A 25338-nucleotide genomic window follows, 5' to 3' on the forward strand; every position below is an offset into this window, starting at 1 on the left:
CTAGCCCCCACCTTTGCTCCACTGGTTCTGGGGGAGAGAGATGGAAATCGCCCTGCATATCTACACGCAAACTGTCCCCCTCCAGCATTAGAAGAGCCCTCCTTTGTTCCCCAGCCTCAGCCAGAGCCCCCTATGCTATAAACCCTCTCCATCGCCCCAGCCTAACTGATCCTCATCCTGGCCCCATCCCAACAGCACTTATTATCCTCACACATTTTTTGTAAACGTTCTCTGGGGCACTGCAGTGAAACTAAGTTTATTTTGTATTTGTCTGGTTCTAATAATGAGTGAGAATGTTGAGATTTCAGGCATTGAACCCAGACTTTAGTCAGATATTGCCAGGATGGTGGGTGCTGGGGCCTGGAAGCCCACCAGGTACAGCCCCTGGTGAAAGTCCCTCTCACTGCTGAGAAGGAAGTTCCCATCCTGGGAGCCAAGAGGAGAGGCAGCAGGTGCTGGAGGAGGCAGCACCAACACCTGGGCCTCAGGCACCTGGACGTCACAGTTAACCCGCAGGTAGATGAGGTATCACCCGGTAGAGCCCACATCAGAACAAGAACCCCAGGAAGAGCACAGGCTGGAATGGGCCCCCAGCATGTGAGATCATGCCGTGCCCGCGGGGTATTCTGGGGCTGATCCTGCCAAGGCACCTTCAGGGCTGGGCCCACGTGGGTCCCGGGGATGTGCCAGACTCCATCACTGGCGTTTTCTGGAAAGCCCCACAAAAAGTAGTCATTACCTGTACATGACGACTCAAGAACTGAGTCCAGCCAGCAACGGTTCTGTCTCAGGTAATAAAATCTCACAGGGAAATGGAGTTTTCTCAGGCTGGTCTTTGAAATAACCGCGGACTCTCTCCGAGAACCCCAGGGCTCTGCACTGAGCCGCAGCCTCGGGAGGAACGGCTCCCCATCCCCGTCACTCTCATTTTCTTCTCTTTTCAACAGACACTGGGCGTCTCTGCGTACCCGGCGCCCTTCTGGGCTCTTGGGCTGCGTCCGGAGCCAAGTAAAGAAAGTCGGCTGCATCTCTCCCGGGGAGGAGACGGCGGGGGCCGCACACCTGGCTGGCAGGTGAGCCCGGGACCGCGAGCGAGGCGCCCTCGCCTCCCCGCCGCCCCGCCGCCCCTCTGCCTCCCGGCCGGCGCCCAGGCAAGGTGGAGAGTGAGAGGTGCCCGGGGCCGCCAGCAGGGGGCGCGCGCCTCCCAGACACCCGGCCGCTTAGCCAGTCGCGCAGGAGCTATGCGGACGCTTTCCGGCAGCGTGGCGGAACCGCTTCGCCGTTTCGCGGCATTTGGCGACACCTGCGCTCGGCGGCGGGCGGCAGTGTGGCACCATGGCGTCGCTCTTCAGCGGGGCCTTGCAGCTGACGGACCTGGACGACTTCATCGCGCCGTCTCAGGTGGGCGGGCAGGGCGGCGGCCGTGCGCGGGGAGCCCCCTCCGGCGCAGTCTCTCCCCTGAGAGAGGGGCTCAGAAGCGGGGCTGCTGGGTCGCACAGCCCCGTAGCTTCCGCGTCCCCGTCCCGGGCGGCCATTGCAGCCGGACTCACCTAGCTTGGGGCCCGGGAGACCCTGCCGAGCTTCCCTGGACAATTCCTTGCGTGTGAACAGAGTGGGACGGCCCCACCCCGCTGCGAGGGCTTGGGAGGTGCTCCGCTGGAGTCACCGCGGTGGTCGTCGTAGGTGTCGCCCCCGGGGGAGAAGACAGAGCTTGCCCCCAAAGGGGACAGGACAGCTGCACTTGAGAGCCGGCCGCCCTTATCTGGTGTCCCCGCTTATCGGTTGCCACCAGCCGTGCAGGACCGGGGCTCGGAGGTCCATAGCTAAGCCGTCCCAGGAGGAGGAACGGGTGGGACTGGTCCCGTCACAGCGGCAGGAGGAGCTCGGACAGGCCTCCCACCAAGGCTTTCTGGGACTAGTTCCCTTTGGGAATGCGATGGCCAGTGAGGTGCTCCTGTTGAGAGAGACCGCGAGAACTCCAGGAGTTGGTTAAAGAAAGGAACTTTCTTCCAGGAACTGGGCGGGGCCAAGCGTTCCTAGCGACCCCTTGGCTTCTTCCCAGCAGTCAATGAAAAACTGGCCACGGTGCCCCGCCAGACGTTTACGCTGAGGAAGGTGAGGGTGGGGGTTGGTGCTGTCTGCAGACAGGTTAGCGTGCAGGCCCAGTAAGCACCGCCTCCATCTGACTGTGACCTGCAGAGCGACTCTTGGTCGGACAGAGTGTCTGGCCAAGCGTGAGTGAGTAGGGAAAGTAGTGACAAGATCCATAGCGCTACGAGTGCTTCTGGTGCAGGAAGACCGGAATCAGGGCACAGTTTTCATCCCAGGTGGTGGTGTGGCCATCAGGCTGCCCCTCTTCTTCCGCCTCTGTGCACTCAGGTGCCCGTTGGGGTTTCTTACCGGTATAGGATTGCATCAAGCCCATGAGGGTGGATAAGAGACCGGGAAGTGGCGTGGCCAAGATCCACGTCGAAGATGACGGGAGTTACTTCCAAGTCAGTCAGGTAAGTGCCAGCTTGGTTGGCCTGAAGCACGTTTCACTGCTCCGTCGAGTGACAAATGCAGGGACACAGGACCTTGCACGTCTCACCAATCCTTTCTCAGATGTGTTCTGCAGAGAGCTCTTTGCAGAGATGGCAGTTCCCGCATCCCCTCCCTCTCTCCTTCTCTCTCTGAGTTGTAATTGTGTAAGATTTTCTAGTCCAGACCACTTGTTCTTGGGGAACACCTACTTCCTGTGTAATTTAGCAATGATGAGATCCTAATCCAATGGCATTAAAATTTACCCCGACTGTTTGCCATTTGGACTCTCAAGAACATCTGTGCTGTCCCAGGGACTGCAGGCACCACCAGGCACACTGGCCCGGGAATCCTGCCCAAGCAGGGGAGGAGCCACAGGATGGTTCACGGTAGGGCCAGACAACAGGATCCAGAGTTCACAAGGAGAGAGCCACTGTTCACTCAGCCCAGGAGGGTAACGCAGCAGCACACCACGGGTCCCGCCTAAGCCCAGCACAGCACGGAAGACTGGGTCCTTTTTAGGGACCACGTGGGCGCTGCTCCAGGGCAGCAGTGGTTGATTTGGAGGGAAGTCGGAAGCACATCAGCCCCCTGCTCAGCACAGCATCACAGCCTGGCCTTGAGACCAGTCCAACCTGGGAAAATGCACTGAGCTCAAATTGTGGCTTTGGTGCTAAGTAAGGCCTAATGATCTGGGCTGGAAGGGAGTTCTTGTCTTATCAGGCCCCTGGTCACACTCTGGGCCCCTGAAGCTCACCTGCCCCTGGCTCAGACCACTCCTGTGTGTGCAGAGGGAGTGAAGGGGCTCTACTGGGATCATTTGCAGCTAAGAAGAGTTGCCCAGCCTGGAGTCTGGCTTGAACACCAAGTTCTGCAACTGTCCGGCCGAGTCTGACAGTGTGACTGCCCCTTGTGTCCCTCACCCACTCTTCCATGTGTTGGCAGTGGGCAGGCACAGCCCAGGTGGGCACAGGCTCCTGCCACCTCCTCCCTCTGCCCCTTTCCTTGTCCCTCTGTCCTTTCTTCCTTAATCTTTGCCCTTGCCTTTCTCTTCCTCCTCCATTTAGAGCCTGGCCTTGGGCATTTTCCTGTCCCCACAGCCCCGTGAGGGCAGCCTGGGGACCAATGACTGTCCAGGGCCTCTGTGATGAGTCAGCTGCTCCTTTGCAGATTTAATGCCCGTCTCCCACCCCTGGCGGGCAGCAAGCCTCTTCAATATGATCTGACGTGCCAGCCAAGTTTGTACCAAAGTTAGAATTTGGTGCCACTATGAAAATCTAGAACGTGTATACGTGTTTCTGCAATAAATATTTAATTTCTAAGAACTTACAGCACATAAAGCCAGTAGTTGGTTGTCAGTGTTGTGAGACGGAGAATGAAGGTTTCCTGTGGGTCCCATCATCTGAGAGCTCCACGTCCTCATGTGGAGGGCCCTTGGGGTACCAGGTTCTTGTGCTTCCAGGATGGAGGGACAAAGAAGCTGGAGAGGGCCAAGATCTCGCTGGACGACTGCCTGGCGTGCAGTGGCTGCGTCACTTCGGCAGAGACCGTGCTCATAACTCAGCAGAGCCACGAGGAGCTGCGGAAGGTTCTAGGTGCTAATAAGGTGAGCGGTGGGACAGTCTTTGGGATGCCTCTCTAACCCGACATCAACCCCAGCATCCCTCACTCGTGTTGTCAGGGCAGCTCATCTTCTGGTGCCCTTTGTCCTGTGTCTCCTAGTGACTCCTGACGTTTTTAGGTCTCATCGGTGGGATCTCAGTCAGTTACTTGTATTTTGACATTGAAGTGTTAACCCTAAACTTTAGGTTCTACGTGTTTGCAAAAATGACACTCCCTGATGGAGTTAGGCTTGGAATCTGTTAAACACACAGAGTGAGCGGCAGGTGCCTTGCTTTGCAGATGGTGGCACCTGATCAGCAGAGGCTGGTGGTCATCTCGGTCTCTCCCCAGTCCAGAGCATCGCTGGCTGTGAGATTCCAGCTGAATCCTACAGACACCGCCAGGAAATTAACTGCGTTCTTTAAAAAAATAGGTAGGTGCTGAACCTTGCGTGAGCTCCAGCTTGGACACGAGAGCTGGCGGGGGGCTCGTCATGCCCCACTATGACTGGGCTTAAACGCATCAGGAACTCTATGTGAGGTTGACTTCAACTTGAAGTTCTGTTTTGATACAGAGAGCAGTGCCTTTTAATAGAAAACTGTCTGAATTCTGATGTTGCACTTCCCCGAGTCTGGAATTTACCCACTCCTAATACTGTTTTTAGACTATCACCATCAAGGCACATCTCCCAGGTCTGAGTTGGGTTCTGGCTCAGATCAGCTGGTCGACCTCTGCGTGCTGGGAGTAGGGCTGGGAGGACGTGGGGTGAGCCCCGGTGCCGGCGGCTGCCCTAGGCAGCATGCAGGGTTTGGCCTGGTCCCTGGCAGCCACCGAGCTCAAAGGAAGGAAGGCCCAAGGACACCGGGCTGTCTGCATGCACACCAGCGTGTCATGTGACGCCCCATGGGAAGGCAGAGCCCTGCTCCTGGGGCGAGGTGGGCAGCGCCTGGGGCTGTGGCCATCCTTCTTGGGGTGAGGTGGGTGCTCCCTTGCAGGGGCACACTACGTGTTTGATACCACCTTCTCGAGGAACTTCAGCCTCCTCGAGAGCCAGCGGGAGTTCGTGCGGCGATTCCGAGCACAAGCCGATTCCAAGCAGGCCTTGCCTATGCTGACTTCCGCCTGCCCAGGTATGCTGATGCTGCGGACCGATGTCAACAGCTGGACATGGGTGACGGGAGTGCTGGGGGAGGGGCTCGTCAGCAGGCACTGCCTGAGGGTCACCTGTAGTCGCTTCAGTTCCCAGAGGGGTGATCATAGGGACACCTGAGATACGTATCGGCGACAGCACAGTGGGGGCTTAGTGGGCTCCAACTCCTGTACAAGTCGGTCCACCCCAGAAAGTCACACCCCTGCCCTGCTCGCTTCCCCCACCACCCCCACCCTGTGTCGGCCTCAGGCTGGATCTGCTACGCCGAGAAGACCCACGGGAACGTCCTCCTCCCCCACATCAGCACCGCCCGGTCCCCGCAGCAGGTCATGGGCTCCCTGGTCAAGGACTTCTTCTCCCAGCAGCAGGTAACAGGGACATCTTACAAAATGAGCCAAGACTGCAGTGGTCAGGACCCACACGCGGTGCTCCCAGCCGTGCCTGTGCTGTCACCCCCGCCTCAGCCTTCTGCTGGGGCCAGGCAGCTGCACCACTGCCGTGTTCTCCATGCAGCATTTGACCCCCGACAAGATCTACCACGTCACGGTGATGCCCTGTTACGACAAAAAGCTGGAAGCCTCCAGACCCGACTTCTTCAGCCAAGAGCACCAGACACGCGATGTGGATTGTGTCATCACAACAGGTGCGGGGCCCCGAGCCTGCTGGTGCTGTGTCCCCAGCATAAGGCCCAGCACAGTCCCCCTGGCTCATGTTGGTTACCCCGTCTGTGAGTGGAGCAGCCTTGTAGAGGCTACCAAATGCTTAAAAGAGAAATGAATGCCCACCCGGGAGGCAGACGATCCAGGAAGGGTCGCTGTCCAGGGACGCAGTGCCCTGCCCACTCCAGGCGCATTGTGAGGCACCCCAGGGTCAGGCGCGTCTGCCCCACCGCAGCACCGGGAGGCCCTTCAGAAGTGGAGTTGCCTCTGGCTGGGTTCATCCCCCACTCACGAGCAGGGGCTGGACGTCTGGCCACTCACAGGTTGCTAGGGATGCAGGTGGTGGGGACCTTTCATGGTCTCTGTTTTTGTTGAGATTCAACTGAAGAGCGTCTGTCTGTGCTGTGGTCTCATCGTAGGAGAAGTCTTCAAGCTGCTGGAAGAAGAAGGGGTCTCGCTGTCAGAGCTGGAGTCGGCTCCCCTGGACAGTCTGTACGTCGCGCCTGCCATGTCAGGGGCAGTAAGCTTGTCCAGCATTGGGGTGCTCTTGACCTTGGGGTCAGAGGTGTCCTGGTGGGCAGCAGAAGGGACGAGGCGGGGGCAGGCACTGTCCTCGCCCCTCTTCTCTGCCTCAGCTTCCTTCTGGTTGGTTTTGCATCTGCCCCGTGGTATGTGTTGGTGTCCAGAGGTGGTTGAGTTCACGAGACAGCCTGTGGACAATTGGCTGATGGTTATCAGAGCTGACCCCAACTTCATACAGGTCTGAGCTCCCCAGAACAGGTGACATGACGGAGGGGACAGTCCTTTTCCCCCAGAGCCTCCTCCTGACACACCCACAAAGCCCTGTGATGAGTCTGTGACTCATCTTCCACTTAGAAAGCAAGTGCTCTCAAACATGACAGAAGTTACAGAGGTTACCCAGAAGCCTTGGTGGACAGCAGCCCCACTACCACCTGAGGCCATGCCCTCCTCCCCAGGTGCAGCAGTGTATCTGCCCAGGAGCCTACCAGCCATCAGGGTGGGGGCTCGGGGGGCTACCTGGAGCACGTGTTCCGGCATGCAGCCCAGGAGCTGTTTGGAATCCACGTCACTGAAGTCGCCTACAGACCCCTGAGGTCAGTGGGAAGGGCTGGAGCTTGGGGCAGGGCAGCCTCTTGGGGCACCAGGCAGGAGCTGGGCCCTCCCCTCTGGCTCATGTGAAGGGGCCAGAGCTCTCCAGCCCTTGGTCTCCTCATCATAGGGCTCAGTGTCCCCTACCCACAGCACGGTGACCCAGGGCCCCAGAGGCCCATGGTGGCAGGACGGATTTCCTGGCACAGGGTGTGTCCCAACGTGAGTCCCCATTCCAGGGAGGGCAGGCTGGGGCCTTTGTCAGACCTTGGGAAGGTGGGGTTCCCATTCTACAGACCAGGAAACCAAGGCTGGGGCTGAGGCCACCTGCCCCACTCATTGAAGGGAGCTTTCTACCCTCCCCTATCACTGTCCCCCACCCGGGAGGAAGCCTGGGCGTGCCGTGTGGACAGCCTGGTCTGTGTCTCCTCAGGAACAAGGACCTCCAAGAGGTGACTCTGGAGAGGGAGGGCCAGGTCCTGCTGCACTTCGCCGCAGCCTACGGCTTCCGCAACATCCAGAACCTGGTACAAAAGCTCAAGCGAGGGCGCTGCCCATACCACTATGTGGAGGTCATGGCCTGCCCTGCAGGTAGCTGCAGACAGAGTGGGCCCTCTGGGACCCCATGCGCTGACACCTTCCCCTTGACCACACTTCTGCCCGTCCTTCTCTGCCACAGGTTGCTTGAATGGTGGAGGCCAGCTCAAGGCCCCCGACATGCCTGGCAAGGAGCTTCTGCTGCAGGTTGAGAGGCTATACAGCATGGTCAGGACCGAGGCACCAGAGGATGCGCCTGGAGTCCAGGAGCTGTATGGGCACTGGCTGCAGGGCGAGGGCTCAGAGCAGGCCAGCCGCCTGCTGCACACAAGCTACCACGCGGTGGAAAAGGCTGGCTCCAGCCTCAGCATCAGATGGTAGGAGGCCTCAAGGATCCACCCGGCCCAACACAGCCAGCACCGGGACTCCCAGGAAGGCATGTGGAGTCTCCAGCAGGGAAGTCGCCCGAGACCCCAGGGCACACCCCCAAAATGCTGGATGAGATGTGGGGACATTGGGACCCACATAGAGATGGGACTCAGGACCCCCAGCCAGTAAAGGTGACTTCAAGCCTGTGCTCACCTGGACTCCCCGCTGCAGGGGGCCAGAGGTTCCACCACCTGCTGGAACCTCTCCATGGGCCCAGAGCCCTAGAGGTGCCCTGACTCCTCCTGGTTGTGGTGGCCTAAGCTGTGAGGGTTTCAGCTCATCCTGTGGGGAACTTAAGGGAGAGAAAAGGGGGGGTTCCTCCTCCCCCATTTCTAGAGTCACCTGAAGCTGCGATGTGGAGGGTGGTGATAGGCTGGACCTGCCAGGCTGGTCAAGCTCACAGCAGAGCTTGGGGAACCCTGCCACGCTGGGCAGCAGAGGACACTGGCAGGAGACAGGCACCTGGTCCATGACCCCAGCTGGGGATGGGTGCTCCCTCCACCTAGAACCAGGTGTTCGACGAAGCTGCGGTCTCTGGGGCTTGAGAACCTGTGTCTTGGGGGCTGAGTCCAGGTGGGAAGGACTCTTGCTATCAGGCCTCAGTGGTCTCTCTGGCTGAGTCCTGTGTCCACAGCTGGACCCCCACTTAAGGGGCAGGGGGAGGGCAGATTGCATTCAGCCCACCAGGCCTGGCCCCGAAAAGCTCACTTCTAGTAAAGGGGACTCTCTGAAACCGGCTTCTCTTCAAGAGTGTTTACCAGCATCAAAAAAGAGGCCTTTCAAAGCTTTATTCAAGTTTAGGAGCCCTGTGCACCCCACTAGGCTGCTTCACAAACACCCAGGTCTCGGGGCTCACTGTGGCCCAGAGAGGGGCCCCAGGTGTCCAACACCAGGAAAGGCCAGGGCGCCCACCCTCTAAGGCTGGGCAGGGCTGAGGAAGGCTCGATCCTCCTGTGGGTCAAGGGAGGAGGGGTGTGTGGCCCAGCCCACGTAGGGCTCACTTCGGCCGGGGCATGCTCAGGAGCCCCCACTGCAGCGCGAGGAGTGCCTGGGCCTGTGGCTGCAGCGGCTCAGCTGCCCGCTCAAAGCTCGCTCGCTCCCTGCAGAGCACTTCCAGGACTTCAGCTGGGGCGACCTTCCCTGTGAACTTGCGCACAGGCTCCTCTCTGTGGGGAGAGGGGGTTCGATGGGAACCGCTGGGCAAGCTGGACGTGGCGGTGGAAATGAAGCCACTGTTGGAGGGCATTTAAAGAGCAGCCTCTCCCTGGTGCCAGACAGTCCAATAACCAGTCCCCCAACACCTCCCTCAGCATCCGAATGACTGCCAGGGAGGCCCAAAGGACAACAGTCCGGCCCCATGCCAGCCTGTTCAGCAGCATGGCCCCTGGGAAGGACACAGGTCCTCCCGACATGCGCTGGCTCAGGCCCTGCCATGTGCTCCCCAGCCTGCCCCACAAGAGGGCCCACACGCTGGCCAATACTCACGCCACCCTCAGGAAGGGGTTGTAAAGGAGCTCCTCGCCCAGGGTTGAGGGCACCATGGGCACATCATCCTCATCCCTCTTCTGGAATGACCACAGGCCTTTGTCACAGCCTTGTCTGGCAGCTCCAGGCAGCTTGGCTCAGCTCACCAGTCTGGGGGCTTGAGCCTAGACCCTGAGGGCAGGCACTCATGGGCCAGACCTGCAGGCTGCCCAGCTCCCCTCCCTCACCAGTGGGAGCCTTGGCTGGCAGAATGCCCTGGGCCAAGCCATGTCTGGTCACCTGGGTCGGTCATGGTGGACTCCCCTGCAGTTCCTCCCTGGTTCCAGTCCTACCCCACCCTCCAACCTTGCCACTGAGAGGGGAGGAGTGGTCACACCTTGGCCCACGATAGCTTGGCCTTCACGTGGTTGTTGCAAGGCTCCACTTTTTGTGCAAACTCGAGGTTGCCCAGTGTGTGCTCGTGACCACAGAACACCTTCTGAAGAAAGAAGGCACTTGGGGTGCCTAGGCAGAGATGGGCAGAGACACTCACCCCAGTGGCCCAGCCCCTCCCCCCTTGCCTGGTCCACCTGTCCCCACGGCTGGCAAGCAGTCATCTTGAACGCTGGCATAAGGCAGGTGCAGAATGCACCGGTTATGTAGGGAGGCTGGACCCCATGAGAGGGTAAGGGGCAGGCTGCTCACTGTCTCAGGGGGCAGGGTGCCCAGGGTCTCCACCAAGCTGTGGTACATCTGCTGAGCTGTGGTCTCCAGGCGTGAGCCGCAGCCGGCCACAGACAATGCGTCCCCTGGGGAGTTGGGTGGGTCAGAGAAGGTGGATGGGGCAGAGGGAGGTGGGGTGGGTAGGCGCAGGGCAGCCAGTACCCGAGAACACGGCGGGCGGGTCCAGACACTCATCTTCCCACAAGAAGTAGCTCATGTGGCCTGAGGTGTGGCCGGGCGTCAGGAGGCAGCGCACGTGGATGGCCCCAAACTATGGCAGAGGAGCAGGTGGGCCTGTAAGGTGGTTGGGCCCAGGGCGCTCTCCCCACCCCTCCTGAGTGCACGCTCACCCGCAGCTCCTCGCCATGTACCAGCCTGCGGGTCAGCGCACAGATGCGCTCATCTGCACCCAGCACCACCAGGCCAGGCAGCAGCCTCGCCAGCTCCATGTTGCCCCGGGCGTGGTCCCTGCGGGTGGGGCGAAGCATGATCACATGCGGTCAGGGTAGGGTAGGGGTGACACCCTCCTGCCTCTGCCCACCCTGATGGCACTCACCAGTGGTGATGGGTGGTCAGCACAGTTGTCAGTGATACCCCCTCCCGGCCCACGATCTCCAGCAGCTGAAAGGGATGGAGTTAGGGAGATGCAGGTGGTCCAGGTGGCTGCCTGTGTTGGGGCGCCAGGCCCGGGTGCACAGTGCCCCAGGCAGGGGACGGGCCTGGGGGTAGGGGAGATCCAGCAGACAATTACTGAGCGCCCAGCACACACAGTACAGTTAGGCACCATACGCAGGGAAGAGGGGAGACCCGAGACGGCTCTAACCTCAGAGGAGACCCAAGATAATCAAGAAACCCTAAACGCCAAATAACCAGAGATGAGACAATAGGGGAAGGATCTGGCCCCGGCAGCGTAGTCTGGAAAGCCTCTCGGAATGCGGACTGACGGTCTCGGCCTACGATGCCTGGGCCCACAGCTGTGCTCCCGCCGCCCGAAAGCTGCCCTCACCCTTTTGGGCACGGCCACGTCCACGGCCACAGCCTCCCGCGTGTGCTCCTCGATGACCAGGTACATATAGTTGTCCTCAAGCACAGGGATGACTTTGACCTTCATGGTCGCAGAGCTCAGCCACCCCGCGCCTCCTGAGCCCCTTCCTCAGGGTGGGACTACCCTCTCCAGACCCTAGGCAGAGCTGTGCGTGGGAGGGGTCAGCTCCACAGACACGCTGGGGGCCAGGAAAGGAACCGCACTCCCTGCTCCCGGACTTTCGCGAGGGCCCTTGAGGAATCCCAAGCTCCTGGCTTAAGTTGACCTGCAGCTGCGAGGACCAGTCTCTCGCCAAGACTCAGCCCGCCGCAGGCCCCGCCCCCGCTCAGTAGGCCACACCCCCGATTAACCGCGCCCTCTTCCGGCTCCGCCCCCAGCCACGCCGCTGCCCCGGTAGGCCCCGCCTGCCTCCCAGGCTCCGCCCCCTCCCCAGGTGCCCTCCCGCCGCAGCGCGACCCTGGACCAGCCCCTCTCCAGGTCCCGCCCCTCAACGTCCTTCCGCAGGCCCCGCCCTCCCCAGGACCCCTCCCTCCGAAGTACGACCCCGGCCCGCCCCCTTTTCCGGTCGTCCACTCACCCCAGCTGGGCTGCGCCAGCTGGTCTCAAGGACTGCCTAAAGGACAGCCGGACAGAGGCGGGCTTCGGGCGCCTGTCACGGGGCCTGGACGGAGCGCGCCGCTCACCCGGGCCGCCACCAACGGCCCGCGCCCCTGAGGCCCGCTGGGCCCGCCTGGAACCTGCGCGCGCGGGAACCGGCGCACAGTGCACAGAGCACACGCGTGCGCGGGAGGGAGCGCGCGCGTGCGCGGGAGGGAGCGCGTGCGTGCCCGAAGGGAGCTGCGCGCACATCTGGCCAGTCGCGCCCGGCGCTGCGGCGCCTCCTCCTTGAAGCCCTCCGGGCACCGGGCTGAGACAGCCCTCCTGAGTACCCCGGACCCGGACTGGGACGTCTGAGCCCGCTTCCGTCAGGCTGAGCTCTGCAGGGATCTGTCCAGTTTGTTTGCCTGCCCGTCCAGTGCTCAGCGTAGGGGCCTAATGAGTGTGCGAACCCACATGGTAGAGCAAAGCGCGCTGTGAGGACAACAGTAACAGCAGCGGCATCTCCATACCATGCGCGCTGTCCCACACCTCCCCAGGCTGGGCCCTTGTATGCACTCGTGGTTCCATCCGCGTCCCTGATAAATGCTGGGGTGCCGATCTGCGTTTCCCAGATGAGGAAAAGGAAACCGGAAAGAATGGATCGCCAAATACGGAAGAAGTTGAGAGTTTGCACCCACCTCCCCAACCACTGAACTGTCCTGCCTGCCCTCGTGGGCGGGGCCCCGGGAGTCTCCTGGGGACAACAGAGGCCTTGGCAACACAAACCACCGTGTTGCAGCAACAGGCCAGTAGTCGAGGTGGCACCAGGCTTGGGGCAGCCCAGAGTCCCTTTTGCCTATGGAGTATGTGGCAGCCCCAGGCCCCAGGCCAGGGGCCCCACCTCGGGCCACCAAGAATGTGAGTCCTCCCAGGACGCTGCGTTTCTGGGCTCGGGGGTTCTCCCTGTTCCCTCAGAGACCAGGAGGGGTGTAGATCCTCCCAGGACCTGGGCCTGATCCTGGCTGTGGGAGGGCCTGCCCCAGCTCTGCCAGGCTGAGGGTGTGGGGGTGGATGGCTGGTGGCTTCATGAGAGTGGAGGCCACAGCCCAGGTCTGAGACACACCTGGGGTATGAGTGGTGGTGCCTCCCTAGGTTCTGCCGCGGGCCGAGACCTGGCTGCCAGGAGTCCCTGGGGGTACCCCAACCTGGGCCACCAACCTTGAGACAGAGGTTCCCTCAGATCTAGAGCTGAGTGAGGAGCAGCGGCTGCAGGTGGGTGTGGGGGCGCTCAGGCACTGGCAGGAGGGAGGGCATCCCCAGGGCCCCACAGGCCCCACCTCTCATCCTGGCCATTCACAGGTCTGCAAGGAGCTGGTGGACCTGCAGATCAAAACCCATCGCCTGAAGGAGCAACACGAAGCTGAAATCTTCGAGCTGAAGAGTGAGGTGGGCACTGATGTGTGCCTACGTGTGCCAGCCTGAGGGCATGGGGGGAGGGTGCACACTTAGTGCCAGAACTGTGAGGGGTGCAGGTGTGCCCCATGTGACTGTGCACACGCAGTGTCTGCGAGTCCCCACCTGTCCTGTGTGTGCTGTGTCCCTGTGGATGCCCAAATGGATGATGACCTGGTCACCCCGCAGGTCCTGTGGCTGGAGAGCCGGGTGCTGGAGCTAGAACTGCACGGAGAGCAGGCAGCCCTAGCAGAAGCTAATCCGGGGCACCGCCAGGCACTGGCACAGGAGCTTGGGCACAAGGCCTGGGGGCAGGGACACTCCGACCACCACAGACTCCAGGTCACCATGAGCGCATGGGTGGAAGCTAAACAGGGGTCCAGCAGGGGAACAGTGAGGCTGAGACCGGCTTTTCTGTGCAGGCACAGCCCAAGGACTTCCTGACAGCTGAGAACGAGCAGCAGAAGCTGGGGCATGGTGTGAGTGTGCAGCCACCTAGCCCGGGAATCTGTTGAAGTTTCTCCCAGCCCAGGGTGGAGGTGGGGCAGTGCAGGGGACCCAGAGCTTGGGCTCTCACCCAGCCAGCCCTTGTGTACCCCGCAGCCGCAGGGAGAAGTAAGTCGGGCGCCAGAGCAGCACAGGGCTCGGCAGCAGGCACTGGAGACGCGTGTGTGAGTGACTGCCTCACCTGGGACAGGAGGGCCCAGCAGGGCACAGTGAGCAAAGGAGCTGTTCTTAAGGGGCAGAAGGAGTCACCTGCCCTAGGCCCGGCTAAGCCTCGTACCCATGTCTGCAGGGCAGCCCTGGGCTGGCAGCTGCAAGGAGCCCAGGAGGAGGCCAGGACAGCTGGGCAGCAACTGGCTGCACAAGCCTTGGTGAGGCCCACCCCTACCTGCTTTGAGGTCTGGCTCAGCAAAGGTCCACCTTGCAGGACATAAATTCAGGGCCATCTCCACCCCCAGGTATTGTCTGCCTGCCGGGGCCAGCTCCACCAGGCTGAAGCAGAGAACGCCCGGCTGCAGCTGCAACTCAAGAAGCTGAACGAGGAGTACGCCATCCGACTGCAGCACTGCGCCCGAGCCGTGGCTGTGAGCACTGGGCCAGCTGGCCCTGTGTTGAGTGGGAGGCCTCTGGGTCCTGGGGAGCCCGAGTCTGGCCTGGGTGTGCTAGACCACTTCAGAGAGACTCTGACCTTGTGGGAGACTTCAGGCCCACCCAGCACACTGTCATCAGACCAGCTCCATGGAGGGAATTGGGGGGGCAGGGTGTGGACCCGCCCCAGCCCAGCCCTATCTCCTCCAGGAGTATGCAGATGGTGCAGGCCCAAAGCCTGCATCCACAGCCCTTCGGACATTCCTGGAAACCACTCTGGAGGACATTCGGGGGGCACATCACAGCCGTGAGCAACAGCTGGCCCGGGCTGCTCGCACCTACCGCAAGCGCCTGGCAGATCTGAGTCGGAGGCACGAGGAGCTGCTGGCTGCCCACAGGTGGGCCCCTCCCTGAGCTGGGCACCTGGGGTGGGATGGCCCTAGGTGACCTGGTGTGGGGTTTAGTGTGCAACAGGTGCTGGTGGATCCCAATGGGGCACCCAGGATCCCCAAGGCTACCTCTGGTGCAGCCACCTCAGACATGGAGCCGCTGCCCCTGCACATGGTCACCAAATTCGGCCACCTGAGGGAGGACCAGGCTAGGCTGGAGAAGCAGCTCCAGAAGCTCCAGGCCCAGGTGACCCCTCCCTGCTGCCCCACAACTCGCCCCAGGACCCATCCCAGGCTCAGCAAAGCCCCAAGCCCAGGGCCTCTGAGCAGCCTGCCTCATTCAACAACCGCTGTTCTTGTTCCTACAGAAAGAACCCAGTGAAGCCTCTCAGGGGGGCCCATTAGAGCCACAGTGAGTACCTGGTGTGGGTGCTGGGGAGGCATTTATTCATTTATTCATCCTATGAATGGATTTTATTCATAGGATGAATAAAATTTATTCATTTATTCATCCTATGAACTAACTGCTTAGAGGGGTTCTGGATGCTGCAGTGGACAAGGTGGCCCATCTGTATTCTCCAGTCTCGGTCTGCTTATGAGACACTAATAATTACAGAAAAACCAACCTGCCTGGAGAGAGGAGGGACTACCCTCCTGGATGGGAGGGGGCTACCCTTGAATGGGAGGGTCAGGGAGAGACCCCGAAGAAAGGGCACTTCAGCTGAGACTCGGAGGACCCATAGCTGAAGACCTGTGGTGGCATGGACGATAGAAGTCTTGACCCCAGGACAAGGCAGGAGCAGGCTACCTGGTGACCTTCACAGCCTTTGCCTCCACCTTCATGTTCTCAACTGTGCAGTGGGCAGAAGCTAGGACAAGTCGCCTGCCTGGGGTTTTGGGAAACCCCCCAGCATGGGGGGAGGCCCCCCATAAGCATCCTTACAGACACTGGGGTCACTGTCCCAGCTGGCCTTGTGGCTTAGCTTTCCCTGAGTGGCCAGTGGCTGCCCCCATGCACAGATGGCTCCAAGCCTCACAGCGCCCACAGTGGAAAGGCAGCCCTATACTGTCCCAAACTCGCTCCCAGCAGGCACCTCAAGGACCTAGGGGCCCTGACTTGAGCAGGGTCATTGGTCATAAACCTGGGTCCATGCCAGCTTTCACGCCCACCCCTCCTCCTCCCCTCACAGGGGCCTGGAAGCTGCATCCTGGGCCCAGATCCGCCAGAAGCTACAGGACTTCTCCCGTGGCACCCAGGTAGTGGGCAAAACCTGGCCAGAGGCCCTTCCTCACACTGTGCCCGGGCTCATGGCTTATGTTCCCCCATTCCAGGCAGAGCTGGAAAGGGAGAGAGCACAGCTGCTAGTCCGAGCCACGATGGCTGAGGAGCAACTTTCTGAGCTACAAGAGTATGTGGACCAGCACCTGGGCAGGTGGGCTCTAGAGGTGGGCTGGGTAAGACCGAAGGACCTCAGTCCCAGGCACTAGCAGCAGGGCTTGTCCACAGCCAGGTGGTGACTATGCCTAGTTTCTCTGAGCAGGTACAAGCAGGAGATCCTGAGGCTGAGGAAGCTGGTGGGTACAGGGAACCCCTGGAAAGCGGGGGCCACACCTCCAGCCAAGCCGCAGCACCCAAGGACTCGCAGTCGTTAGCTGGTCAACAGATAAACTTGGAGCAGAACTCTTCACAGCCAGCATGGAGCCCTCTCCACAGCACCCCCTTGGGAGATCATTCCACCCAGCTCAACACCCAACAAAAATCAGGCTGGGGGCTTCCCTGGTTGCGCAGTGGTTGAGAGTCCGCCTGCCAATGCGGGGGACACAGGTTCGTGCCCTGGTCCAGGAAGATCCCACATGCTGCAGAGCAGCTGGGCCCGTGAGCCATGGCCGCTGAGCCTACACGTTCGGAGCCTGTGCTCCGCAACAGGAGAGGCCACAACAGTGAGAGGCCCACATACCGCAAAAAAAAAAAAAAAAAATCAGGCTGGAACCCACTGAGTCTTTATTGTGTCCACTCAGCCAACCTGAGAATTGGGGGCTCCAGGTATGGAGGCAGAACTAGGCCCTGGGACAGCCTGCCCAGCTGGCCCACCACTGTGGACATCATAGGCCCAGACGCGGTCCAGGCCCTCACCCAGTACAGCCACAGGTTGCCAGGTGGGGAGGGGGAAGCGCCCAGACACCACTCGGGCTCCTGCAGGCAACTCTGCCTGTAGCTTGTCCTCCAGCAGTGGGAGCTATGGGGGAGAGGGGAGGTTGGGGTGGGCAGGGCAGAACACAGCTCCCCCTACCCAGCTCCTCCAGGCCCAGCACCTACACTGGGGATGGCTTGGGCCTCCCATGGGGTCAGCAAACCCCAGACCTACCACGCTAGGAGCCAGGAACACAGACACATTGTGGCAGTCCCTCAGGCTCACCTGCAGGAAGAGGAAATTACCCCAGCAGGGATTGGGGCCCCAGCAGGGAGGGAGGTTTGGTGGGCATTGGGTAACTGCAGCTTCCAAGTCCCAGCTCCAGCCTGCCCAGGTGGCAGAGATACCTGGCACTGTCAGCAGGGTGGCCAAGCTACCAAGCTAGAACTGGAAGCATGAAGATCAAGGGTGGGGTCTGAGAGGGCCCAGGACTCCCTGGATTACCTTCCAGAGGTTCTCACGGCGGTAGCTGACATTGCCTGCACATCCTGCCCTCCAGGCATGCAGCCATGCCAGCCCCACCAGCCACGGGTTTAGCTCATAGCCCACAGCTGGGCGGAGACCGCACTTGTGGGCAGCCAGCACCTGTGGGCACAACGAGCGTCAGGACCAACAGATGGGGCGGTGCGCTCAGGGGAGAGGTCAACAAAGACGCTCCCCAACACACACGAACACGGTCCTTACAATCCTGCCGTCGCCAGAGCCCAGGTCCACCATCTTTCCTGGACGGCCTCGCAGCAACGACAACACGTGCTCCACCTGCCTGGCACTCGCGCCAACATAAGGCACCTGTACAAGGAAGCAGGCGGGAGTGAGAGGGTGGGGGGCCTGCCTCCTGGGCTTCCATTCTTAGAGTGGCCTGTCCAGTCCTACCTGAAGGAGGTCCCAACCCACAGCCGAATCGGCCCTGGAGTAGCTGCACCCTCCGCCTTAGCGCCACACTCCAGGCCCCGCCCCCAGCCCGGACCCGCCCGGCAGGCAGCTGGTCCCCACAAGCCTTGGCCCAGCACCTGCAGCCGCAGCGGCACGCGGCGGAAGCCCGGCTGCAGCAGCAGCGCCCACACGGCGTAGGCGACCAGGCCCGAGCCCGCCGCCACCTGCAGCAGCTCCAACGCGCCTAGCCGCCGCTCGCGCAGCTCCGTCAACGCCTCGGCCGGGTCGTCCTGCTCCATGGCTGCGGGAGAGCGGCTCAGTATTTCCCCACCTCAAGTCCCCTCCCCGGCTCAGGTCCGAGACCCTCATGCCCCGGCCCGGACCTGGAGAGGGCCGTCCTCCCCACCGCCCCCGGCCTGCGCGGCGGCCCTACTCCCCGCTCCGCGCCTACCAGACCCGCGGCGCCGCGCCGGAAGAGGCGGACGCGGCGAGACACCGGAAGCGGCCGGGAGAGCCTGAGCAGCCGGTCCGCTCGCGTTCCGCTCCGTCCGGGTCCAGGGACCCTCCCGCGGGTTCCGGACCGCGGAGCCCTGGGGTCCGGGGCTACCCTCGCGGGTTCTAGCCGCACAACATCCTGCCTGTAGCCCGCGTCGCTCAGCCTCGTTGGCCCATGCCGCAGATGGTTGCTGCGGGCCTGTCCTGGGCGCTGCGGACCCCTGGGGCTGCACATCCCAGCGCGGGGAGACGCCCGAGGGAAGCGGTGCCGTGGATCCAGTTGACTGGCAGCGGAGGTCCGTGCGGTGTGGCTGGAGGCCAGGGGCGGCGGTCAGCCCGGGGGGAAGGGCTCACCGGGGAGATGCCGCCCCGCACACCCCGATAGCCAGCCAAGCCCAGGAGCAGTCGCGGGGAGGCCACCCGGGCCCCTCCCACGGCTGAAGGCAGTTAGCCCGAGTGCGCAGGAAACGCAGGATGCGCAGGCTTCGGCGGGGGCGGTGGGACTTTGAGCTTGGCTGAGAGGCAGGGCGGAGGGGGTTGATAAGGAGAAATTTAGCAGAACCGAGAAGACAGATGTTGGCTCTCTCTGAGCGTCATGGGAGGGGAGCCGGATGTGAGGTGCTGGGCGCTCTGGCAGCTGGCCCAGTCAGGTGGACGGGAGGAAGAGCCCCAGGAACTGGGGAGACCACCTTCCTTCTCCAGAAAATGTAACACACACGAAGAAAGATTGAGTTCCCGGAAGTGACCTGATGAAGTCTGGGAATGAGAGAAGCAAGTGCGGGGACAGAGCCAGGACCCCCTCCTCACCGCACCCTGAGGCCAAACGTCCTTGAGTGGCAGAGACTTGTCTGCACACAGGCCCTGGCTTGGCTTCTCATCCATCCACGGCATCGGTCAGGAGGGACGGAGGCTGCTTCAGACAATGCAGGCATGCTGGAGACCACTGCCCCCATCCCCAAGTGCAGACTGCCGCACACTTGGCCCCAGCTGCCTCCACTTGGGAAAGACAGGTGTTCCTGTGGCAGGAAACCCCGGTGCCATGCTCCCAAGACCTGAGCACTGGAGCGGAGGAGGGCTGCTCCCCACCCCCATCTCAGAACCTTCTGTCTTCTTCCTGGCTGTCACCTGGCCCTCCCCATAAAAGGAGGATGTGCACTGGGCTTACACAGCATCCCATTCTTGTCTCTTTTGTTCCTTGTATTATTCCTGGTGCTAGAGCAGCACCTGGTACCTAGAAGAAACTCAATAGAAGCGGGTCGACTGAATGAAGGCACCTACCCCGACTCCCCAGTGTGCACACCCAAAAGTCCCTCACCTTCACACCTGCACCCTGCTCCTCACCTTTGGGTACTGGGCACTCGAGTGCATACCTGTGTGAATGCACATGCCCAGAGGTGCCCCAGAGGCACCTGCTCCCATAGCCCCAGCCCTCATGCTCACCCACACCGTTTCCCCTTGGCCACTCCCCTGTGGGCAGGCATGAAGCCCCTGGCCCAAGCCTTCCAGGCTCCTCCCAGAGCACCCTGGGGCTCCTCTGACCCTGTCAGCCACACCCACTTCTGCCCTTTCTGCTCCTTTTGCTGGTTGCAAAGCCAACACTTTCTCTGGAGGAGGGTGTGTGCATAGGAGGCGCTTCCTGGGGCAGGTGGGCAGAGGCCAATGTCCATCCTAGGACCCAGCCCTGAGTAGATGCCCTACATTTTTCTGGACAGATGGTCCCAGAGGTAGTCCACAGTGACCACACTGGGTGTGGCCATGGGCCTCTGTCCAAACAAGGCTGTGGGGAGCTGGCCAGAGAATTAGGGCAAGAGCCAAGGGTGAGGTGCTTCTCAGCGCTGGAGGCGAAACCCTCCTCAGGTCGGGGTCTGCATGGGCAGTGCAAAAGAGGAGGATGACAGGAGAGCACACTCACCTCCTCCTCCTCTGGTCTTTACTGAGATACTCCCTGGTGGTGGGAGGGGGAAACAGGGATACAAGGGTCTGCAGTCCAGGCTGGAGATCCAAATGTGGGGTCATCAGTACGTTGATCGTATTTAAAGCCAGAAGGCTGGCCCAGTTCTCCAATGAGGGAATGTCGGAATGTGTGTGGAGAGGAGAGGTCTGGTGCCTGAGCTCTGAACAATCCATGGGTGCCGGTTTGAGTTTGGGGACGCGAAAGGGCACAGCAAGGAGCCTCAGGAACAGCAGAAGGTGGGAGGAGCCCAGGGGAGCCTACCATCCAGGATGACTGTGCTCCCACCCACAATTCTCACCAGTCCCCACAGCAAATGGCCCGTCCAAGTGAAAGGAGTGCGTACCCGACACGAGTGTAGCCTTAGACAGCCTGCCCCACGGAAACTCCAGGGCAGCCACTGGAGTGATGCAGTGTTCACACAGGGCGTGGCAACATGAGGTACCTATATCAGCCGAATCTGGCAGAAGTGGCCCTGTGTATCCTTGTTCCTCTCCCAGCCTCAGTTCCTGCCTGCAGGATGGCAGGGCCCCTTCTCCAGTGAGGGCTGCCAGGCAGAGATGGGAAGTTGTTTCTGGGGCTCAGCCCAGGCACCCCCACCAGACCTGAGCTGTGGCCCTCTTTCCCAGGAGCTGTGGGGCTGGGACAGCAGAGTCAGCTCCCTCTGGGCTCAGTAGTCCCACGTGCACCCCCATCCTGGGGCCTTTCAGCCTCAGGGCCGTCAGCTTTGTCCAGACCGCGCAGGCCCTTTATGTGGCTGAGGCTGGAGAGGAAGGCGGGGGCAGCGACAATGAGGCCAGTGGCGGGAAACGGCCCTTAGAGACCCCATTGTGTGCCCCCGCCCACTAGAAATGGGCAACAAGCAGGACCCTGCAGAAGAGACCCCACAGCCGTCAGGATGCTGGGCACGTTGCAGGGGCCTGTGGACAGAGGGGCCCATTCTTCCCCAGGGGCAGAGTGGGGCCAGGATGACTCTGCTGGGCTTGCAGCGAACCACGCGGGGAAGTCGGTGGCCCGCCAGATTGCAGCCCCTTCCCTCAGGTTGGGAGTGGTGTCGCCTGCCTCCCCCTACAAGGGCCTCCACCCACCTCAGACCTTGGGTGTTATGGCCCCTTTTCCACTCCCACTCTGAGAAGTGGAATCACCTGGCATTGGGGGCAGGAGAGCTGAGGGTGACGTGAGTGGGGGTCCCTGCATGCCCCCACCCAGCAGCAGCGCCTCTCCAGGGCGTGGGCTGGGTGGCCTTAGACATGGCACCACTGCCCCAGAGCCTCAGTCTCTGGCTCTGTGAAGCGGTAACTGGGCAGTGCCGGGGGCTGTGGGAGAATAAAATGAAAGTGAGGCAGGCCCAGGGCTGGGCTCAGGCACGAGCACCCGATGCGCATTGGCTAATGCAAGCTGCGTTCTTATTGGTTATTGCTATTACCTCGGAAGCAGTTGGTACTGTGATGCCATCTGGAGGTCACCCCCCCACCCTCCTACCCACCCCTCCCCAGCACCCTGCTCCCAGGCCCCTCAGTCCAGCACCACCTCACAGGGGTGGAGGTGGTCAGCATGGGCAGCCGTGTAGGCACGGCTGAATTCCTGGAAGCGGGGTGCACAGCCCAGCCAGGCCTCACCGAAGCGGCTCCAGCCCATGAAGAGGAAGGTGCCAGGGCCAGGGTGGACGCCACAGTGCAGTGGGGTGCGAATGGAGGCCTGCGCCTGGCCCCCAGGACCCCCCACCCGGAACAGTGGCAATGTCTGGCGGAGGACACGGGCGGCGGCCACGGTGATAACAGACTCCTGCAGCTCTGTGTCGTGGGCAACCCCGTGGATGGTTCCATGGATCACTGTGGGGACACATGTTGGACAGTGGCATTCAGGGGAAGGCAGGCCCCTGGCTCGCCCCACAGCAGGGACACTCACCAAAGTCACTGGTGCACACGGCCAAGAGGAGCTCGGCATCACTGCAGGGTCTGCAGGCACCTGGCATGCAGGGGAGGTCATGAGTGGCAGCCCTGACCTCTCCAGGACTACCCGAGCCCTTCCCCAGCTGGACACAGGATAGAGAGGGCAAGCTACCAGACCCCCCTAAGGGCCTGATGGCAACTGGGGGTCTCAGGGACCATGTGTACACACCCTGAAGACACCCTGTACTTGGGGTGACGCTGCAGGCTCGTGCATGCATCACACACACGCACAGACATGGGCCTGGGGGCTGTGCCCAACATGCAGGCACAAAGACCCGCCGAGCTGGAGCTCAAGGGTCTGGGGGCACGAGGCACGTGCTCTTGCACACCCATCTCACAGGCAGCACCAGCAGGCGGTAACCCCTTGGTCTCCCAGAGCTGCTTCCTGGGGCCCAAAGTCACCGGCCCAGCCCACGTGGCAGGAGGTTATGGTGGATTCGAGGGTCAGGAGACAGAGCAGAGACCCCCATCCCCTGTGAGATTAGGCTCCAAGCTCCAGGAGAGCAAAATACTGGGCCTGGTGCCCTGCAGGTAGGCGGGGCTGCATCTCCATGGTGACCGGGCTCACAGTGGACTTCTGTTGTATTGGGCTGGGGGAGGGGAGGGAGGTCACCGCTGGGCCAGGGAGCCCTGGACAGCTTTGGCCGTCATCCCCTCCCCCAACCCTTCAGGGACCAGGGGCCCGGGTTGCCCTGCCCGGCCTCCCCTTCCGGGATTCTGCCCTCTGTCAGCAATTTCCCTAACCCGCAAGGTGAGGGATTGCCCCTCCCCCCCACCTGTCCTGGCGCTGCTACTCACTAGCTGTGTGCCTTTGACAGGCTGCCTCGGTTTCTCCCTCTATGCAGTGGGGAGGACAGGCAGGTTCCCACCCAGCGAGGCCAGGAAGCGACTCCCCGACTCCCACCTGTCCCCACCCAGGCCTGCACTCACCATCCGCACTGAGGCCGTGGGCCTGCGGAGGCAGCTCTGGACGCCCGTCCTCCCGCAGTTCGAAACGGAAGGAGGCCACGCGACGGCTGATGTCGGGATGCGGGGTGGCCTGCAGGAAGAGGGCCCGGCGCTCGCGGGGACCCCAGCGCACGCATCGGCCCCCGGCCGGGCCTGGGCCCTCGGCCAGCAGCAGCTCCAGCACGCCACCCGCCCGTTCCGCGAAGACTTGGGCGCCTGCGAAGGGCCGCGCCGGCCGCAGGCAGGCGATGCCGGGCCGCACGCCGGGGTCGGAGCTGCCCAGGGTGAGGCGCAGCGCCCCGGCCGGGTACAGCCACTCGATCCCGCCCTCCGCACAGGCCAGGGCGAGTTGTCCCACGCTGCCGGGCTCCTGGGTCAGGCCGCTGCGGACCGGAGGGGCGGTGCTGAGGCGGGCGGCCGGCGTCCACACCCGGCCAGCCCGCTTCCGCTGCACCCTCTCCCCGCAGCCATCAACAGCTGCGTCCACTTTGTGGAGAAGGAAACTGAGGCCCAGCGTTCTGGGACTCGGCGGGGGGCGGGGAGGGCAAGGATCCGGTGCCGGGACGGAGCGCCCCCATCCCAAAGGGCTGGCGACACATCTTCCAGCCCCCTCCTAAGGGGTGCGTAGAGTCCCAGGGGGTTGGCCCGCGCGGGGGTCCAGTGGGGCTCGTACCTGCCCCTCCAGCTGCAGCGGTCCTCCGAGTAGCCGGCGCGAGCGGCCGTGGCCAAGAGGCCGAAGCAAAGGGCGCAGAACAGCGCCGGGGTCGGCATGGCGCGCGGGGACGCGCGGGGGCGCGGCGGGAGCAGCCGGGGCGTTGGCCCCGGCCCCGCGCAGCCCCCACCGCCCGCGCCTGCCGGCCGCCCACCCGGCCGGGAGCCTGGAAGCTGCCGGGAGGCAGTGGGCGGGCCGAGCAGCCAATCGCGCCGCGGCGCCCGAACTTTCCACCAATTGCAGCGGCGCTCTCGGGGGTGGGCGGACCAGCCCGTGGCCCAGGAGGCGCTGGGGAGGGGGCTCTACGGCCGGACGTGTTCAGTGTCACCTCCTCGAGATACCCCGCTAATTCCCCCGCCAACCCCCGCCTCCAGCCTCGCCTTGTTTGCAGTCCTGGTCGGGCCACTGTCCTCCAAGCCCTTGGCCAGGGTGGGGGTGGTGCCCACTGGAACCTCTGGGGGAGGGGAGTTCATCTGGGTGGCTCTCTCCAAGACTGGTACCTAGGCTTCCATCCCCCATCTCTCCCTAACCTGACCCTGGTGACTTCCCACAGGCCACGCGGTAACCCAGCGATGAGAGTCCAGGCACTGGGGCTGCAGGCACCGTGGAAAAGCAGGAACAAGGACAGCCCTGAGCCCCAGAATCAAGCCCCTAGTAGGTCGGGACAAGCTGAAACGAGGCCCACTCTCACAGAGGAAACCCCGCCCCCAATGCCAATGTGTAGGCTAGGGAGGAGGTGGGGAGTAGGTTGTCAGATGGGGACTGGAGAGAATGCCAGACAATGGGGAGGAGCAGACAGCCTTGGCCAAGGCCCTGAGGTGTGGACCCGGTGGATGGGACCCAAGAGCCTGGTGAAACCGTGGGGTCAGATTACAGAGGCCTTAGGCACAAACCCAGGACTCCAACCTCACACTGGAACCCTTGAGATCACTGAAAGCTTTAGCTGACATAGACTCTCTGCCGCCTGTGGGTGTGAAGGGTTTTGTTTTTGTTTTTGTTTTGGCTGTATTTGGGTCTTTGTTGCTGTGCGCGGGTTTTCTCTAGTTGCAGCGAGCGGGAGCTACTTTTCATTGTGGTGGCGGGCTTCTCTTGTTGCAGAACACAGGCTCTAGGCACGTGGGTTTCAGTTGTGGCACACGAGCTCAGTAGTTGTGGCTCGCGGGCTCTAGAGTGCAGGCTCAGTAGTTGTGGCACACAGGCTTAGTTGCTCCGTGGCACGTGGGATCTTCCCTAACCAGGGCTTAAACCCGTGTCCCCTGCATTGGTAGGCGGATTCTTAACCACTGCGCCACCAGGGAAGCCCGGGTGTGAAGTCTTTACCCCACTGTCCCCCCACCCCAGCCCTCCTGCTGCCCTGGGCCAGAAGTGCAGGCTGACAGATGAAGGCAGATGGCACCAAGGGGAAGGGGGGCATTGGAGCCGCTGCCAGACTGAGCATACCACTGCCCCCTCCCCTGGCTTCAG

The 25338-nt window shown here is 62.1% G+C and overlaps 5 protein-coding genes across 5 annotated transcripts; 2 read left to right on the forward strand and 3 right to left on the reverse strand.

The window, feature by feature from the left end:
* Window positions 1-1330: 1330 nt before the first annotated feature.
* On the forward strand, window positions 1331-7959 carry CIAO3 (cytosolic iron-sulfur assembly component 3). Its single transcript, XM_065892190.1, has 11 exons — window positions 1331-1401; window positions 2409-2504; window positions 3983-4126; window positions 4423-4555; window positions 5118-5252; window positions 5522-5640; window positions 5786-5915; window positions 6351-6423; window positions 6909-7046; window positions 7475-7632; window positions 7721-7959. Exons 1-11 carry the CDS (start codon window positions 1336-1338, stop codon window positions 7957-7959), a joined length of 1431 nt encoding a protein of 476 aa, XP_065748262.1. The 5' UTR covers window positions 1331-1335.
* Window positions 7960-8767: 808 nt separating this feature from the next.
* HAGHL (hydroxyacylglutathione hydrolase like) lies at window positions 8768-11512 on the reverse strand. The gene is made up of 8 exons (XM_065892192.1): window positions 11201-11512; window positions 10751-10815; window positions 10545-10662; window positions 10357-10465; window positions 10177-10280; window positions 9869-9970; window positions 9493-9572; window positions 8768-9173 (listed from the first exon to the last, which is right to left on the reverse strand). The coding sequence occupies exons 1-8, from the start codon at window positions 11303-11305 to the stop codon at window positions 9005-9007; spliced, it is 852 nt and encodes a 283-aa protein (XP_065748264.1). The 5' UTR covers window positions 11306-11512; the 3' UTR covers window positions 8768-9004.
* A 1164-nt stretch (window positions 11513-12676) lies between these two features.
* Window positions 12677-16404, forward strand: CCDC78 (coiled-coil domain containing 78). Its single transcript, XM_065893244.1, has 12 exons — window positions 12677-12736; window positions 12971-13090; window positions 13178-13264; window positions 13460-13612; window positions 13693-13749; window positions 13874-13941; window positions 14067-14145; window positions 14233-14358; window positions 14573-14760; window positions 15942-16008; window positions 16084-16184; window positions 16293-16404. The coding sequence occupies exons 1-12, from the start codon at window positions 12677-12679 to the stop codon at window positions 16402-16404; spliced, it is 1218 nt and encodes a 405-aa protein (XP_065749316.1).
* Window positions 16405-16736: 332 nt separating this feature from the next.
* Window positions 16737-18292, reverse strand: ANTKMT (adenine nucleotide translocase lysine methyltransferase). The gene is made up of 5 exons (XM_065893552.1): window positions 17954-18292; window positions 17628-17732; window positions 17388-17528; window positions 17118-17168; window positions 16737-16988 (listed from the first exon to the last, which is right to left on the reverse strand). The coding sequence occupies exons 1-5, from the start codon at window positions 18113-18115 to the stop codon at window positions 16767-16769; spliced, it is 681 nt and encodes a 226-aa protein (XP_065749624.1). The 5' UTR covers window positions 18116-18292; the 3' UTR covers window positions 16737-16766.
* A 3370-nt stretch (window positions 18293-21662) lies between these two features.
* On the reverse strand, window positions 21663-23944 carry METRN (meteorin, glial cell differentiation regulator). The gene is made up of 4 exons (XM_065893441.1): window positions 23836-23944; window positions 23145-23545; window positions 22171-22230; window positions 21663-22094 (listed from the first exon to the last, which is right to left on the reverse strand). Exons 1-4 carry the CDS (start codon window positions 23931-23933, stop codon window positions 21778-21780), a joined length of 876 nt encoding a protein of 291 aa, XP_065749513.1. The 5' UTR covers window positions 23934-23944; the 3' UTR covers window positions 21663-21777.
* Between the last annotated feature and the right edge of the window lie 1394 nt (window positions 23945-25338).

The sequence above is a fragment of the Phocoena phocoena genome, chromosome 15, assembly GCF_963924675.1.
Source record: "Phocoena phocoena chromosome 15, mPhoPho1.1, whole genome shotgun sequence".
NCBI classification, from domain to species: domain Eukaryota; kingdom Metazoa; phylum Chordata; class Mammalia; order Artiodactyla; family Phocoenidae; genus Phocoena; species Phocoena phocoena.

Coding starts and splice junctions, on each gene's coding strand:
- HAGHL (XM_065892192.1), bottom strand. CDS start 11,305: ATGAAGGTCAAAGTCATCCCTGTGCTTGAGGACAACTATATGTACCTG. Junction 10,466..10,544: donor TACATGGCGAGGAGCTGCGG/GTGAGCGTGCAC, acceptor CCTCTGCCATAG/TTTGGGGCCATCCACGTGCG. Junction 9,971..10,176: donor GCACCCTGCCCCCTGAGACA/GTGAGCAGCCTG, acceptor TTCTTTCTTCAG/AAGGTGTTCTGTGGTCACGA.
- METRN (XM_065893441.1), bottom strand. CDS start 23,933: ATGCCGACCCCGGCGCTGTTCTGCGCCCTTTGCTTCGGCCTCTTGGCC. Junction 23,546..23,835: donor CGCTGCAGCTGGAGGGGCAG/GTACGAGCCCCA, acceptor TCCGGTCCGCAG/CGGCCTGACCCAGGAGCCCG. Junction 22,231..23,144: donor CCACGGCCTCAGTGCGGATG/GTGAGTGCAGGC, acceptor CCTGCATGCCAG/GTGCCTGCAGACCCTGCAGT.
- CIAO3 (XM_065892190.1), top strand. CDS start 1,336: ATGGCGTCGCTCTTCAGCGGGGCCTTGCAGCTGACGGACCTGGACGAC. Junction 6,424..6,908: donor TCGGCTCCCCTGGACAGTCT/GTACGTCGCGCC, acceptor CCTCCTCCCCAG/GTGCAGCAGTGTATCTGCCC. Junction 7,633..7,720: donor GGTCATGGCCTGCCCTGCAG/GTAGCTGCAGAC, acceptor TCTCTGCCACAG/GTTGCTTGAATGGTGGAGGC.
- CCDC78 (XM_065893244.1), top strand. CDS start 12,677: ATGGAGTATGTGGCAGCCCCAGGCCCCAGGCCAGGGGCCCCACCTCGG. Junction 13,613..13,692: donor CCGACCACCACAGACTCCAG/GTCACCATGAGC, acceptor TTTTCTGTGCAG/GCACAGCCCAAGGACTTCCT. Junction 13,942..14,066: donor CAGGCACTGGAGACGCGTGT/GTGAGTGACTGC, acceptor CCATGTCTGCAG/GGCAGCCCTGGGCTGGCAGC.
- ANTKMT (XM_065893552.1), bottom strand. CDS start 18,115: ATGGAGCAGGACGACCCGGCCGAGGCGTTGACGGAGCTGCGCGAGCGG. Junction 17,733..17,953: donor GCGTGCCGCTGCGGCTGCAG/GTGCTGGGCCAA, acceptor TTCCTTGTACAG/GTGCCTTATGTTGGCGCGAG. Junction 17,529..17,627: donor GCTCTGGCGACGGCAGGATT/GTAAGGACCGTG, acceptor TTGTGCCCACAG/GTGCTGGCTGCCCACAAGTG.